Source organism: Cervus canadensis, chromosome 16 (genome assembly GCF_019320065.1).
Source record: "Cervus canadensis isolate Bull #8, Minnesota chromosome 16, ASM1932006v1, whole genome shotgun sequence".
Classification (NCBI taxonomy): Eukaryota; Metazoa; Chordata; class Mammalia; order Artiodactyla; family Cervidae; genus Cervus; species Cervus canadensis.
The window spans coordinates 23,239,263-23,254,212 of record NC_057401.1 but is presented as its reverse complement, the minus strand read 5'-3'; the positions used below and the strand labels follow the sequence as shown (position 1 = coordinate 23,254,212).

Below are 14,950 nucleotides of genomic sequence, written 5' to 3'. Positions count from 1 at the left end.
TGGAGGTTGGTGCCAGCGAGTTCCATAATTCTTGCTGCATCACTGGGCGTGCAGCACTTACCTAAGAGGGCTTCAAATGAAAGCACAAGGTCCTTTCCTCACCTCTGTCTCTCTTTGTCCTTCTTTTCTCTACCCTTTTTCCTCCTAGCATTCCTTGTGTGATTTTGGCAGAGCCAATAGAGAAAACAGACCAAAAATTTCCTTTTAGGACAAAATCTTTGCATCTTAAATATCTAGAAGCAGTATTTAGCATTTAGCATCTCACATACAGTAGGAGCCTAATAAATGCTTGCAGATCACTCTGAGAAGGCAGCCTCTTCCAGGTCCCCATGAAATATCCAGTGGTGTTCTTGAGCAACCTGGCAAAGTCTCTGTCATCCAGCATGCCACATATTGGGCTCCATGCCTACTTTTATTCCCACATCTCTCCCTACATGGGGTCAAAATGAAAGGTGGTTGCTGAACCACAAAAGACACCAAGATTCTTGACCTCTGGAGGAAAACAATTCAATCTGGGCCAGTGACAAGGCTTGATCGCTCGGAGTTTTTGTGTAATAAAGTTTTATTAAAGTATTAAAGAGATAGAGAAAGCTTCTGACATAGACATCAGAAGAGGGCAGAAAGAGTGCCCCCTGCTAGTTTTTAGCCAGATGTTAAATAGCTATTAGCAGTCTACAAATTAGAGAAAGGAAATATCTCAAAACTCAGAGAATAGCACTAGGCCCTTTACCCACAACATGCATTTTGAGATAACATTGGCACCAGGTGAGTCATCCGGGCCATAAAACGATTGACATGAATCTTGAAGAAAGGCAGACTTCCAAGCAAATATATAGTTTCATTAACATAGATTCGGAGAACAATGTATGAGTTAAACATACTGGTTTGTCAAGTCGGTTCTGAGTCTTAGGCAGAACTGATTTGAAGACCAAGTCTAGGGTAAATACATAGTATATTAACATAGCTTAAGACAAATATTTCCATAAGAAAAATGCCTTGGTTAGCTCAAGGTTTGAGAAAAGTTAAGTTCAGGTGGAGCCAAGTGTCATCATAGCAACACAGAATTTTAAGAGAAACCTCTTTTTAAATTTGTATAGAGAATGGAAAAAAAATCTAACACTTGTTTGTTTCCTCCTGCTGCTTAAGAGAGAGAGAAAAAAATGTCTGACACTTGCAGCCCATTTCCTCTGCTTGGAGACCCCTGGCCTTCCTGCCTGTTACCCTCTCAAAAACAAACCTCATTATTAATTACAATGCCTCTGAAAGATGCAGGAGGTGTGTAGTGCAGGCCCCATTCCCAAATTCAGGGAATGTCATCTGATATGGTCCATTGCCTCCCATTACCTATCATCCACCCTCCAAATGTGTCTACTTCAGCTTCAGAAATCTAAAGAAACAGCTTCTGTGTCATCTCCACTTAATTAATGCACGACTCTAAGAAAGTACTCCCAAGTGTTTGAACAGGACCTCTTGATGCTGTTTGAGCACGACTGGCTCCCCTGGTGACTCGGATGGTAAATAATCTGCCTACTATGCGGGAGATGTGGGTTCAATCCCTGCGTCAGTAAGATTCCCTGGAGGAAAAATACGGAGCCCATTTCAGTATTCTTGCCTGGAAGGTTCCATGGACAGAGGAGCCTGGTGGGCTACAGACCATGGGGTTGCAAAAAGCTGGACAGGATTGAGTGACTAACACTTTCACTTTTCTGAAAGGTTAGAATCTGCCAAAGCCTCCAGATAAGGAAAAATATTAGATCCTCCACTCCCAGTCCACCTCAGACAAAATATACCTTCTCTTAAGCACAATTAGCCTATTATCTTCTGACACTAACCCTTAGTATCCACTTATTAAATCACCAGTCACTTGTTAAAATGAAAGTGAAAGTTGCTCAGTCGCTTCTGACTCTGCAACCCCAAGGACTATAGCCTGCCAGGCTCCCCTGTCCGTGGAATTCTCCAGGCCAGAACACTGGAGTGGGTAGCCATTCCTTTCTCCAGGGGATCCTCCCAACCCAGGGATCAGACTTAGGTCTCCTACATTGCAGGCAGATTATTTACTGTCTGAGCCACCACGGAAGCCCAGTCGCTTGTTAAGAAGCATTGAATTCATCATGACAGAATTGAGACTATGCAGTTACAGTTCTGCATACGGGAGAAACCTTTTCGGACTGATTTAACACTAAACAAAGCTTTGCCAAAATGTTTTATTTCATGTTTTATTTGAGCCAGCACCAAATGATAGGCATTGTTTCCTTTTAATTGAACCCATACGCAAATCGGTAGAATATTCCAGATCCTCTGGAAAAAATCTTTCCAAGCTCTATTTGAATTACTTGATTTATGACTGAGTCTTGACATCTGGATCTCACACTGCTGTTCTTATTCTAGCAGGCACACTCACAAACAATATGAATTATCATTTTAAAGTAGTTGTGTGTGTCTCATTCCAAAGTGGACACCAAGTTTGTTTGGAGTTGCAGAGTTAACAGGAAAAAGAGGAGGGAAATCAGGCCTTTTTGTTTGGTTGGGCTGGTAGTCCTAGCTTCAGAGACTTTATGGCTGAAGTAAGGAAGAGGCCAACATAGTCATAGAGCCAAGTATGTCCAGCTCTTCCACAAAGAACAGGCATTCTCCTTCCCAGTCGAAGGAGAGCAAAGGCTCACTTACTGTATGCAAAGATGCTCCTTAGCCTTCTCTTTCTATGTATAAACTCAAGCACACAATGCCATTCTGCTTCTTCTGAGCATCTGACTACTTAGAACAGACCTAAGAACAATCCTATGTTGTACAGTGATCAAACCAACCTTGGATTGCAACTTTCATTCCTCCTTTTTTCTAAAGGGATCAAGTATAAAAAACACTTGGAAGGTCTGTATAAAATTCAGGAATCCAGAAACTGCAGGAGAGAATCACTTTTGGGAGAAGAGCAGAGAAGTCTTACTTCTACTAGAGGATGAGATGATTAGATAGCATCTCTGACTCAGTGGACATGAATATGAGCAAACTCTGGGAGACAGTGGAGGAAAGAGGAGCCTGGTGTGCTGCAGTACATGGGGTCACAAAGAGGTGGATATGACTTAGTGACTGAACAACAACAACAGAGAGAAGTCTAGTTCAGCAGCAGTTGTACATGGCCAGGGATGGTGGCAATAGCTGTCTGTGGCATACATCTAAGGATCTAAGACAGGGTAGTTGTCTCTAGGCCTACATATACTATGGTGGTGGTGGTTTAGTTGCTAAGTCGTGTCTGACTCTTGTGACCCCATGGACCGTAGCCTGCCAGGGTCCTCTGTCCATGGGATTCTCCAGGTAAGAATACAGGAGTGGGTTGCCATTTCCTTCTCCAAGGAATCTTCCCAACCCAGGAATCGAATCCAGGTCTCCTGCATTGCAGGCAGATTCTTTACCGACAGGCACAAGGGAAGCCCCTACATATGCTATACTTCCATTTATTTTGTAGATTGTGAAATCTGCTTCCACAAAGAGACAGTTAAAATTGGGTTGGGAGAGAAAAGCAACCTAGAAGGGCAGAAAAGGGAGAAGGTGAGGAAAAAGCCTTTTCTATATGGAACAAATTAGGGGCATCAGACTTCTGGGGACGGGGACACTTTGACCTCATCTTTACCTTTGTAAATATCCTCCCCACTCCCCACTTTGCTCTCTTTTTCTCCTGATGTATTCCACCTGTTAGTACAAGGAAACTTTTTTCCTTGGACAAAAGATTATAAAGAAATGAGTCTGTCAAGTTTTGTTTGGCTTTTAATATTCTCTTTAAAAATGTTCATGTTTGCCATTAGCCAATCACAATTTCAAACACACTACGGAATTTTTACCCTTCCATTCCATTTTTAGAATACAGTTTTTGCCTAGACTTGGTAATGGACCTATTAATCCTTCACTGGATAGAAAGGAAAACTCCACATTTATGACTTTAACCAGGATTCTCAACTTGGCATTACTGACTTTTGAGGCCAGGAAATTCTTGTACAGTGTTGGATATTTAGCAGCATCCTTGGCCTATGCTTACTAGATGCCATCAGCACCAGCTGTAAAATCCAAAAATGTCTCCTGATATTGCCAAACGTCTCTTAGGAAGAAATTCCTCCCCTCACCCTAGAAACACTGGCTTTAAGAAAATCATTAACATATGAAATGGAGATATTAGATACCAATTTTAAAACTCAAAATCTTCATTTCCCAAGTATTTCAATATTTCATACTTGAAAACTTTTTTAGTAGATCTTATTCATTGCCTATCTAATGGCCATTTCCCAGCCCTCTGTAATTACATGGTGGGCTGATTCATTGATCTCTTTTCTTAAAATTTTTTTGGCCATGCTGAACGGCTTGTGGAATCTCAGTTACCCCAACCAGGGACTGAACCAAAGCCATTGCAGTGAAAGCACTGAATCCTCACCACTAGACTACCAGAGAACTCCTTGATTCATTGATCTCTGAGCTGATGGAATCCTGTCCCAGCCCCTGAAGAGACGCCAATCATGCAAATCCCCTTTCCCTTTGCCAGTGGTTGGTCAAGGGATGGGAAGCATGTAGCTCGGTTCTAGACAATGAGAGATAAAAGTGGGGGAATGCTTGGGAAGCCCTCAAGATTTTAAAAAATATCAATAAATAACAATAAATAAGATCCTCTCTAAGAAAAAGTCTTTCAGCCATCTCTCCTTTTCACCCACTAGGATTTTTGCCTTTGAGTGTTGCTTGGAGCTTCAGCAGCTATCTCACAGTCACAAGGAACTAAACAGAAGGCTAAAATGCCAATAGCTTGAGGAAGGTAAAGTAGAAAGAACAAAAGAGCTTCAGTCCTTGATGATGTCTTTGAACTGTTGAACTGGCCTTGGAATATCCACCTTGGGCTGCTTGTTAGTTGAAATAATTCAACACTTTCATTGCTTAGCTAAACCAACAACTGGTACACTGTGGTCTGTGTGTCACATCCAGGAACTAAGAATTGTTCTTACGGTTTTAAAAGGTTGTTAAAAAATAAAAATAAACACCCATATGTGATCCACAAAACCAAAATATTTTTACAATACAGCCCCGCACAGAACAAGTTCACCAGTCCCCAACCTAAATCCCACTCATAGCAGATGTCTGATGATTTGCTACCCAAAGCATTGCTAACTAATAGAAGTACTGATGTATCCAGTTTATAGCTATGGAAACTGAAGCTGGGTTGGCCAATTGTAGGCTTGACTAGGCAAGTCAAATACAAATTTGCCATTATTTCATTCATTGTAAAGTTAAGCCAAATTGAGGCATCACAAAAGCATTAAACCTATTCCTTAGGGCTTTAAATAATGTTTGTACAACAGGTTTGATGTTACAAATCAGAATAGACAAGGCCTCTTGATTAAACACAATGTGTTCAATGAATACCTTCAAAGGGGGCCAGACTGTCCCACTATCTAGAGCACCAAGGCATTTCCTGCATTAGGAAATCAAAGCTGGATACTCCAAGGAGGAAAAGTCATTACAGAAAAACACCAGAAACAAACTCACAGATACTATCAATTCCCTCTTCTACTTGCTGACACAGTTCCTTCACTTCCTCACTGACTCACTCAGAGAGTGAATCTTTAGGGAAAAGCATTCAAAGCCTTCCTCCACTAACTATAGCTCCTGTGTAAATCTGCAGTCAGGTCAGCACGTTCTGTCATGTAAACAGTGACAAAATCTTAAGTACACTCAGAGCATTGGGTCTAGAAGAAGGCACACAAGACTGTGGACAGCCCCTAAGGTGCGTGTTGTACAGAAGTTACAGTAAACACCTGCCAGCATCTAACCATGGAGCTGAAACTGAGCACCGAGGGGTGGCAGAGCCAGGCTTTTCTCAGTTGATCCAACCAGCCTTTCTCTGCCTTGGTATCCCAGGACCTGGCACACAGCAGGTGGTCCGTGAGGAACAAGCGCCCTGAGTCTACACCCAGTACTGGTCGTGCTTCAGTGCTGGGTTGGTTTGTCGGCAGAGCGTGACCATGTCAGGATCCAAATTCACCCATGTCTCCCAAGGAGCACATCTTCCTGCTGGCTCGGAAGCTGGAGACTTCTCCATGCGTTCACACTGTGGGGCCCTGAAAAGACTGACTGGAGGACTGCCAGAGCTTCTTAGGAGAGGCGTCACTGTGACAGCGGGAACCGTTGTGCTCCTTTCTGGCCTAGGACCCACGGTTGGGGGTTCTAGGTTGATCTGGGGCTTAATAAGAGGTTTTGCCTGCTCTGCTTTCTGGCCCAGCAGCCAGACACATGAGGCCACCACGGTTACTATTAGCAGGAAGAGCGCCACTGTCAGTGGTGTGATGACCATCAGAGGGTGACTGGTCTCCCTGGGCTGGGTGGGCGCCCCAGGGCTGGCTCTGGTGGTATCTGGTGACCAAATGACTCTGGTGGGAGAAGCCGTGACATCCAGAGTGGGCTCCTCACCACTCTGTCGTCCCCAGGGAGCTGCTTCCGGCCATCTGGTCTGGGTCAGCTTCCCCAGAGTTCCTGTCTGTGTTGTGGGTCCTGAGGAAACCACAGGCTTTTCCTGAGAAAGACCTATAGTCACAAGGTTATCAGTGACTAAGAAGGAAACATCGGGGGTAAAAGCCTGCAAAAGAAAGGGGTCAGGTGGCACTATGGTGAAGGGGAGACACGCTGTTGCTGGCTGGACGTGGTCTGCCCTGAGCAGAAACGTGAAGGAGTCATTGAGGCTGTTGGGGCCTGTTAGATTGGCTCGAGCATCAGCAGTCCTTGGTCCATATCCCACTGAGTGAACAGAGTAGCACCTTCCAAGGCGGTGTCCCGGCCTACTCTCCGTACAAGTCTGCTGTGGACAGGGGGTTCTGTCACTTCAAATTTGGGATCACTGTTAGTCCTGTCAGCAAGCTCAGTAGCATCAAGGTCCTTTCTTGTCAGCTGATGGGCGGCTCTGTTGGCCACTGTCAGGTTTGACACAACCCGCAGTAAAGGCTGCACTCGGATGCACAGTGTTTGTCCTGTCAGCTTGCTTTCTGAGGTAAACAGTGAGAACTGTAGCTGGTCCTCTGAGGCAGTGAGGTTGGTCATGTGGTAAGACAGCTTTCCTAAATTCAGGTCTTCCTGTCCAAAACTGACGACCGCCTGGTCTTCAGTGAGCAGATGGCCATGTTGGAGGGGCCACATTATCTTGTAAGTGATATGGGGGCTCCTCCCATTGGTCACTGCTGACAGGTGAGCACTGGTGATGGTGACACTTGTCTGGCCTTGTGGAAGAAGAAGGTCAGCGAGGTTCACAAGGGAGATGGGGATGACATCCAGGTGGAACAGCTTGTAGAGTGGGCAGTGCTGGCCATCGGTGACACTGAAGTAAAACGCTCCGGAGGATGGGCTTCCATCTTGTATGAACCACACCTGAGAGTTATCAATGTCGGCTTGTGTGAAGCGGTGAACAGGTATGTGTGGATGGTGAGCCATTGCCAAAAAGCCATTATTAGGATCACGGATGATCACATACCTGATCTCTTCTGGAGGACTGTCTAGATCTTCCACTTTTAGGTTTTCAGGTCCTAAAACCAACCTACTACCCTGCAGAACTTGCAGTCGAAGCCCTTTTGTCTTTAGTTCTGGTGCTTGGTCGTTTATAGGAGTGATGGTGATGTTAAACATCTCTTCAAGAAAGTCGGCCTCTGGCTTCATGGTGGACTTGCCCTTTTCATTGGGCCAAATGGCAAAGGTAAAGTTATCAGCCAGTGATTCAGAGTCATCGTGAAGGTATGTGACTCCAAATTTATTGATTATATATTGAGAGAAATTGGGTTTTCTTTTGGTAATATTTCTCTCTCCAACCATAAGAGTTCCATGGTGAGGAAGAGATGTAACTTGGAACCAGATTTCATAGGAAGAACGCTGAGATTCGGGCAATTTAAGTAAGAGATTGGACGCATCTAACTTAGATTGATCAATGAGAACTTTGTCTCCCTCCTTGACAACAGCTCCTGTTAGAAACACACGTAAAAAACAAAGTGGCATTTCATTAGAACTTTCGAATGATCTCATATTTGCCTGTCCCAGTGGATGATTCAAAACACCTCAGTATCTGAATTAGCATTGCTACCCAAGGCGTACTAAAAAAAAATAAATTTTAAATACACACGCCCACACTATTAAGTCAATATTTCAAGTAAGAGAGTTTTGAACCTTGAGATTCACTTATAACAAGTTCATCTCCTAACTTTCCTACTACTGGACTTTCTCTTACCATAGAAACAGGCGTAGCTTTCAATATCTCTTTCTTTTTAAGAATTTACCCTTTCTGTTATGTTCATTTTCCATCAACGGTTTTCAGTCATGGGCATGGTGAAGTCCCCACTTGGAAGTACAGATAGGAATTCTTGAAAGCTAATTTTCCATCCTTTTCCCACCAAAACTATTAAGGCTCAGGAGAGGAAAAAGCAGAGGCCCAGAGAAAAAGCATACATAAAGAAGTAACACATTTCATAGCCATATAAGTTTTATTTCAAAGATTGATATCGTGGCATTGATAATTAAAAAGGGGAAGATTTAGTCTCCAAATGTCCCTGTTTTAGTAAGTGGAGATAAGATATTGACCTTATCAGTAGAATAAGGTGGAATTACCTGTATTTGCAAGCAGACGACTCTGACGACCAGGTTCGTTAATTTCATATGAAATAGTTATATGAAATTCCTCAGGGCCTAGAGCTGCTGGCGGGGAGGACACTGTGAACGTGAAAGAGTCTTCCGCAGTCCAGCCTGTGTTTTCCCAGTCCATATGCTGGTATAATATCAGCTGTTCACTCACCTGGCCAGATAGTAAGAAAAATCAGCCCCTGGTTTCAGGGATCATATGAGAATTAACATATATCCCAATTGGAAGAGATACATGTTTTTTCAAGGTTTATTCATCCTCAGAATATTGCACATTTCCATGCAAATTCAGGAACATTAAAAGTGTGGTAACTTATTTGTCAAACCTAGGTGATTCTCTTACCAAAAAAGAAAGAAAAGCACATTGATTTTGAGATGACTGGTGCCTATGGTATCTATATTATAGCAAGTTTATAATGAACCTTTACTTCCATGTCAGCATCATAACTACCAACTCCCAACCAATCTTGCTTCATATGTATTCCTACTTTTCTGCCCAACAGATTATTTTGAAGCAAAACACAGACATTGAATCATTTCATCTGTAAATGCTCTAGCAAGTATTAGTAAAAGATGATTATTTTCAAATATTCAGTTACCACCCATACGGCATCATTTAACATGGTCTTCTGGCACCTATAGTTTTCATGTATTTGCAGTTATATCTAGAGGTTTAATAAAAATCAGGTTCAATTTTTCAGTAAGAATGTTTTACATGTATATTTCCTCTTGCATTGCATCACAAGGCAAAATAATGTTGGGCTTCTTCTCTTTTGGATATGTTAAGATTGATAGGTGACTTCAAGTGTTGCCAGACTGATCCAACTATCTTTAAGCTCCCCATTAAGTCTATCAACTAATAGTTTTACGTGCTCATTTATACAATTGCCTCAATTCATTATTTTCATGGGTTTCCCCAGTGGCTCAGACAGTAAAGAATCCTCCTGCAATGCAGGAGACTTGGGTTCGATCCCTAGGTCAGGAAGGACCCCTGGAGAAGGGAATGGCTACCCACTCCAGTATTCTTGTATGGGAAATCTCATGGACAGAGGAACCTGGTAGACTACAATCCCTGGGGTCAAAAAGAGTCAGACACGATGGAGAAACTAAGCACATTATTTTCACAGTGACAAAACACTGATATTATTCATCATTCCTTCTTCATTCTTATTTGGAATTCTTCTATATAGAACTTTCTCTTATCAGCAAGTTGGCTGCACTGATATACAGTACATGCAGGACAGACAGGATAAGTATTTTATTCTTTTCCTTATCATATCATTCTTCAGAAGAATGAGTCCCTTGGCTCCAATCCCCAAACACTGACCACTGGTTTTGTTTTGTTTGCTTGAGAATCATCATTAATTCATGAATTTTAATATAAGGTGTATATCATTCTCTTGCAAGTATTACTCCTACTGATTTTCAAATTTTCCCATCTTCTTAAGATATTTTTCAAGATTTAATCAAAGTCCTTAATGTCTGTGGTCTATCAACATCCTTTTTTTGAAAACCTTTTATTTTATATTGGAGTATATCCAATTATCAATGCTGTGATAGTTTCAGGTGGACAGCAAACTCAATCATACACATACATGTATCCGTTCTCTTCCAAACTCCCCTCCCATCGAGGCTGTCACATAACACTATCAAGGTCCTTTTTATATCAATTGATGGAGGTGGTCCCACCCAGCGTGTTGTTGTCCAGATACCATGTGAGCAGCCCTTCCTCCAACAACAGTGATTGAATGCTCTAAAACTATAACCACAGAAGGGAAGGCTAAAGAGAAAACATTCAACCCTTAGTTGCAATAAGTCACATCTTTTTCTGACCTGCTATCTATCATAATATCTGAACTTACAGGTAGGTTCTGCCAAAGTGCTTGACTGTCTACGTCAAAAGTGCTGAGGATAAACCATCATATAATTTAGCGAAATTTTCATCAGTAAGTATTTGGAAATACTGCCTTCCATATCCATGGGTTCCACACCCAAAGATTCAACCAACCATGGATCAAAAACATTTGGGAAAAAAATCCCATAAAGTTCCAAACGTCAAAATTGTTATGTATTACATACTGGCAATGATTTATATAGCATTTATATTGTATTAGGTATTGTAAGTAATCTGGAAATGATTTAAACTATACAGAAGAATGTGTGCAGGTTATATGCAAATACTATTCCATTTTATATATGGGACTTGAGCATCCTCAGATTTTAGTATCTGCAGTGGTGGGGGAATGGTCCTGGAACTAAAATCCTACAGATATGTAAGGATGACTGAAATGTATTAATTAACAGAGGTTTGGCAATGCATTGCTCTGACTCTCTGCTCATGACAGTGGATGTATCCAGAACCAGAAAGGCTTTTGGCTAGTGAGTTTCATGGAATAAAAGATCTGTGTTCCCAGAGTAGCCAAAACTGCTGATGATGAGTTTTTTGTTTCTTATCCTATTCAAGGATAAAGCAAGGAAGTGCTGTCACTTGGGGATTTTAAGTGGGGAGAAGAAAATATCATCTCTCAACATTTCCTAATTAAAAAAACAAGGTTACTCATGAGAAATTGGACTTTCTCCAAAGATAGTAATTTCTGCTACTAACTAGTAACTGAATACCCCAGAAGTTCCTGGAGAATAAGTCAGTTTTATTTAGTAGATCTACCATTTCTATTCCTAGTTTACAATTTACGACAAAAGGTTAGTTATAAATATATTCCTCCTCCTAGAAGTAGGTGACTGTGCCATGGATTTTAGACCAGAGGATGGTTCCTGAAATGTTTCCATTCTGCTTAAGAAGTATAATATTATAAGGCAAACAAGATCCAGTTTCTTAATATGAACAGTAACAGACTATTAACCAGGAGGAAGGTTTTTGTGGATACAGGTCATTCGTGCCCACTGCTTCTTTGGTATGAGTGAAAGTCAGCTTCCCTAAAAATATATATAACAAATTATTAGAATAATCTAAGATCTTTTGATGTCTGTTGTAAGGAAAATGATTTTCCCATGGAAAGAATGGTTTTCATAGATGGGAAGAGCCGACATGAAGGTCAGAATTCTTCTGAAAGAAGTAACTGCAGAAGAGTCTTAAACATAGTTTTGCATTTCAGGTGCCTAATGTAGGAGAGGTCTGTTCTGAGTTCTGTTTTTGAAAGGCATTTTAAGACTAAGAAATTGTGGATAACAAAGTGACACTTTACATTGGAGAGTGGGAGAGAGAATAGAATTAGATTCATCTTGAGTGTGTGAGCTTTAAGACCAGAGAACAGGTTACTGAAAGGGCTGAGCTAGAAGTCAAAGGAAGTGAGGGCCCCTGTGGAATGTCAACTTGCCAGTCATGCCTTGAAAGAGGATAGGAGGGTTGAGGTGATGTTTAGAAAACAACTTTGACTTCACCAGCTTTAAGAGTCAGGTTCTAAGGGGAGTGTGTGTGTGTGAGCATGTGTATTTGTGAGAGTGCATGTGTGTGTGTGCATGCTGACAGAGGGCCAGAAAAGGGAGAATAAGATCAAGACCTCGTGAGAAAAAGTATAGGGTCAACCTGAGGAGAGAAGGTTCTCAGAGAAGATTAGGAATTACATGTTACCTCAAATAGAAAGCAGCCTTAGGAGCAACTTCCAACAGCTCTGCATATTTCCACTGTGTTAAATATAGACAGATAAGCCACTTAGCAGAATACCTGGGCTCTGGGATTAAGCGGAGGGGAGAGGGGTGTTTTTGTTTCCTACGGATTTAGATTAGCCCAGATATTTTCTCTTTTACAATCTTTCTGTTATGTCATTAGAAACTGAATGGTGTATAATTCCAATATAGAAAGAAAAATAGAAAATCAGAAAAGTCAGGGTTTCCCTGGTAGCTCAGTGGTAAAGAATCTGCTTGCCAATGCAGGAGACACAGGTTCCACCCCTGATCCCGGAAAATTCCACATGCCACAGAACAACTAAGCCTGTGTGCCACAACTATTGAGCCTGTGCTCTAGAGCCCTTGAGCCACAACTACTAAGCCCATGTCCCAGCTACTGAAGCCCGTGCACCTTAGAGCCCATTCACTGCAACAAGAGAAGCCACCACAGTGAGAAGCCCGTGCACCACAACTAGAGAATATCCCCCACTTGCCACAATTAGAAAGTCCACATGGCAGTGAAGACCCAACACAGCCAAAAATAAATAACAGATACAACTATTTTAAAAAAGGAAAGAAAACTCACCATTTAGCAACCAACTAGTAATAAACGCTTCAGGTAAGAATCCTAAAATGACTGCTAAAACTAGTGAGCTAAATTATGATGAGAAACAGGATATTTAGATAGTCCCAAAGTATCTCCTCATAGATACTTACTAATTTTCAAAGGGGAAAATAGTACCTTCACAGTTGAGAAGCCTGAAAAACAGCACCTGACCAAGTGATGAAAGAAAATATCATCAGGGAGAGGGCAAAGCGAGCACCGGGCAGGAAGCTCTGGGAAGAATCCAGCCTCTCTTGTGGCTCTCTTGCCCCAAACAAGAGGAAACATCAGATAAAACCAAAATGAGGGGCTTCCTACAAATAATTGGCCTGTTGGCCACAGAAAAGAGCAAGGTCACAAAAGTCAACATGACTGTGGAATGGATCCAGATTAAAGGCAACTAAAGGCTCCTGACACTTATTTGTCATGTTTTGTGCTGTGGGTTTTCCCCTCTGCCATAGAGGACATTCACTGAAACAACTTGTCATATGTGACTAAGGTCTATAGATTATAAAACAGTATTAGTGTTAATTTCATGCTGTTGAAAATTAAATTGGGGTTATATAAGAGAATGGTCTCTTGTTTTTAGGAACTATACAGAGCTAAACATAAATGTACTAAGTATAGAAGTAAATAAATACAAATATGTTACTAAATATAGTGGTAAGGGGGCCATCGTGTCTGTATCTGGCTCTCAAAACTCTCAAAATATCAAAAGTGTGTGTGTGTATAGGGAGAATGATAAAGGCAGTTAAAAGGCAGTTAAATGCCAACATTTGGTGAATATGGATGAACAATATAAGAGAATTCTATATTCTATTGTGATTTTTTTCTGAGTCTGAAATTATTTCAAAATAAAAAGCTAATCTAACAATTTAAAAAGTGACTCCTGCAGTGTTTAACTACATCAACTTCAAGAAGGGATCAATAGTCCCTTTGCTCTGATGACTCAGTGTATGTAGAATGGGGGAAGTGCCTTGGGCACTGTGAAATCAACAAGAGCCTGTAGACTATCCCAGCATGCACCCCACCTCCAAATTGGTCCATTTCTTTAGGACTTTACTGAGGTTGTATTCCTCTTCGAATGGGTGAATATGTAGTTCCAAATCATAGACCTTCTCAGAGTAGTACTGTTACTAGAAGGGACACTAGGATAACACCCTTTGGATCTCTGAGATCTAAACATTCTGGATCCCATATCCTTTATTCCTACAGAACCACAAAGAAAAACATTTATCAGAGACTAAAGAGACAGATTTGGCTCTAAGAAGGCTAGGGATTCTATTGGTTTTTGTGTGATGGGTTAAAGTTTACAGCTGAGAAGCTCCTGAGATGCTCAAAGAAGTTGGAATTTCAGTAACTCCTCTTCCTCCCCGCAGTGACAGGGCTAGCTGGAAGCAGAGCAGGGGCCTGAAGCCAGATGTCCAGGCTTATAGATAAGAGCTCTTTCTTTAGAGCCACATTACTGGCAACTTTTTGACCCCAACTACTTGAACCATTAACCTTCTTCCTCCAAGAAGGAAAAGGATGTTCATTAATATAAAAATGGAAGCATAGGAATGTAGTAAAATTTGAACCCTGGATTGATCAGCCACTGCATGGTGCTTAGTTACTCAGTTGTGTCTGACTCTGCAACCCCATGGACTATAGCCCACCAGGCTCCTCTGTCCATGGGATTTCCCAGGTAAGAATATTGGAGTGGGTTGCCATTCCCTTCCCCAGGGGATCTTCCTGACCCAGGGATCTCCTGTGTCTCCTGCATTGGCAGGCAGATTCTTTACACTGAGCCACCCGGGAAGCCAGATTGATCAGACCCAAAGTCAAATAAAAATATGACCAACTGTCAGCTCTGTGGCTTTCATGCAAATTATTTAATCTCACTGAGCCTCCATTTATGCATTAAAATACAGAATCGTATCTGACTTGCAGATATGCATTTGACCTAATTGGTCTTTTGCCAATGTTCAAAATGGCAGGCTTTAGGCATTTCTAGGGCTTTCAAGAAAGGATCTAAGCCTTAACTAAACAATTCCTTACAGATGGAAGGCTATATTTGTTTTTTATAGTGAATCATGGCATGAG

General features: G+C 41.7%; 1 protein-coding gene across 1 annotated transcript in view; it reads right to left on the bottom strand.

The window, feature by feature from the left end:
• Window positions 1-1,981: 1,981 nt before the first annotated feature.
• LOC122454403 (chondroitin sulfate proteoglycan 4-like) overlaps window positions 1,982-14,950 on the bottom strand; it is a 35,660-nt gene continuing 22,691 nt past the window's right edge. Inside the window, exons 3-4 of the mRNA XM_043488866.1 lie at window positions 8,611-8,794; window positions 1,982-7,970 (exon numbers count right to left, since the gene is read on the bottom strand). Of these exons, the coding sequence (XP_043344801.1) occupies window positions 6,721-7,970; window positions 8,611-8,764 (1,404 nt within the window). The 5' untranslated portion in view covers window positions 8,765-8,794 and the 3' untranslated portion in view covers window positions 1,982-6,720. The remainder of the gene's footprint in view (window positions 7,971-8,610; window positions 8,795-14,950) is intronic.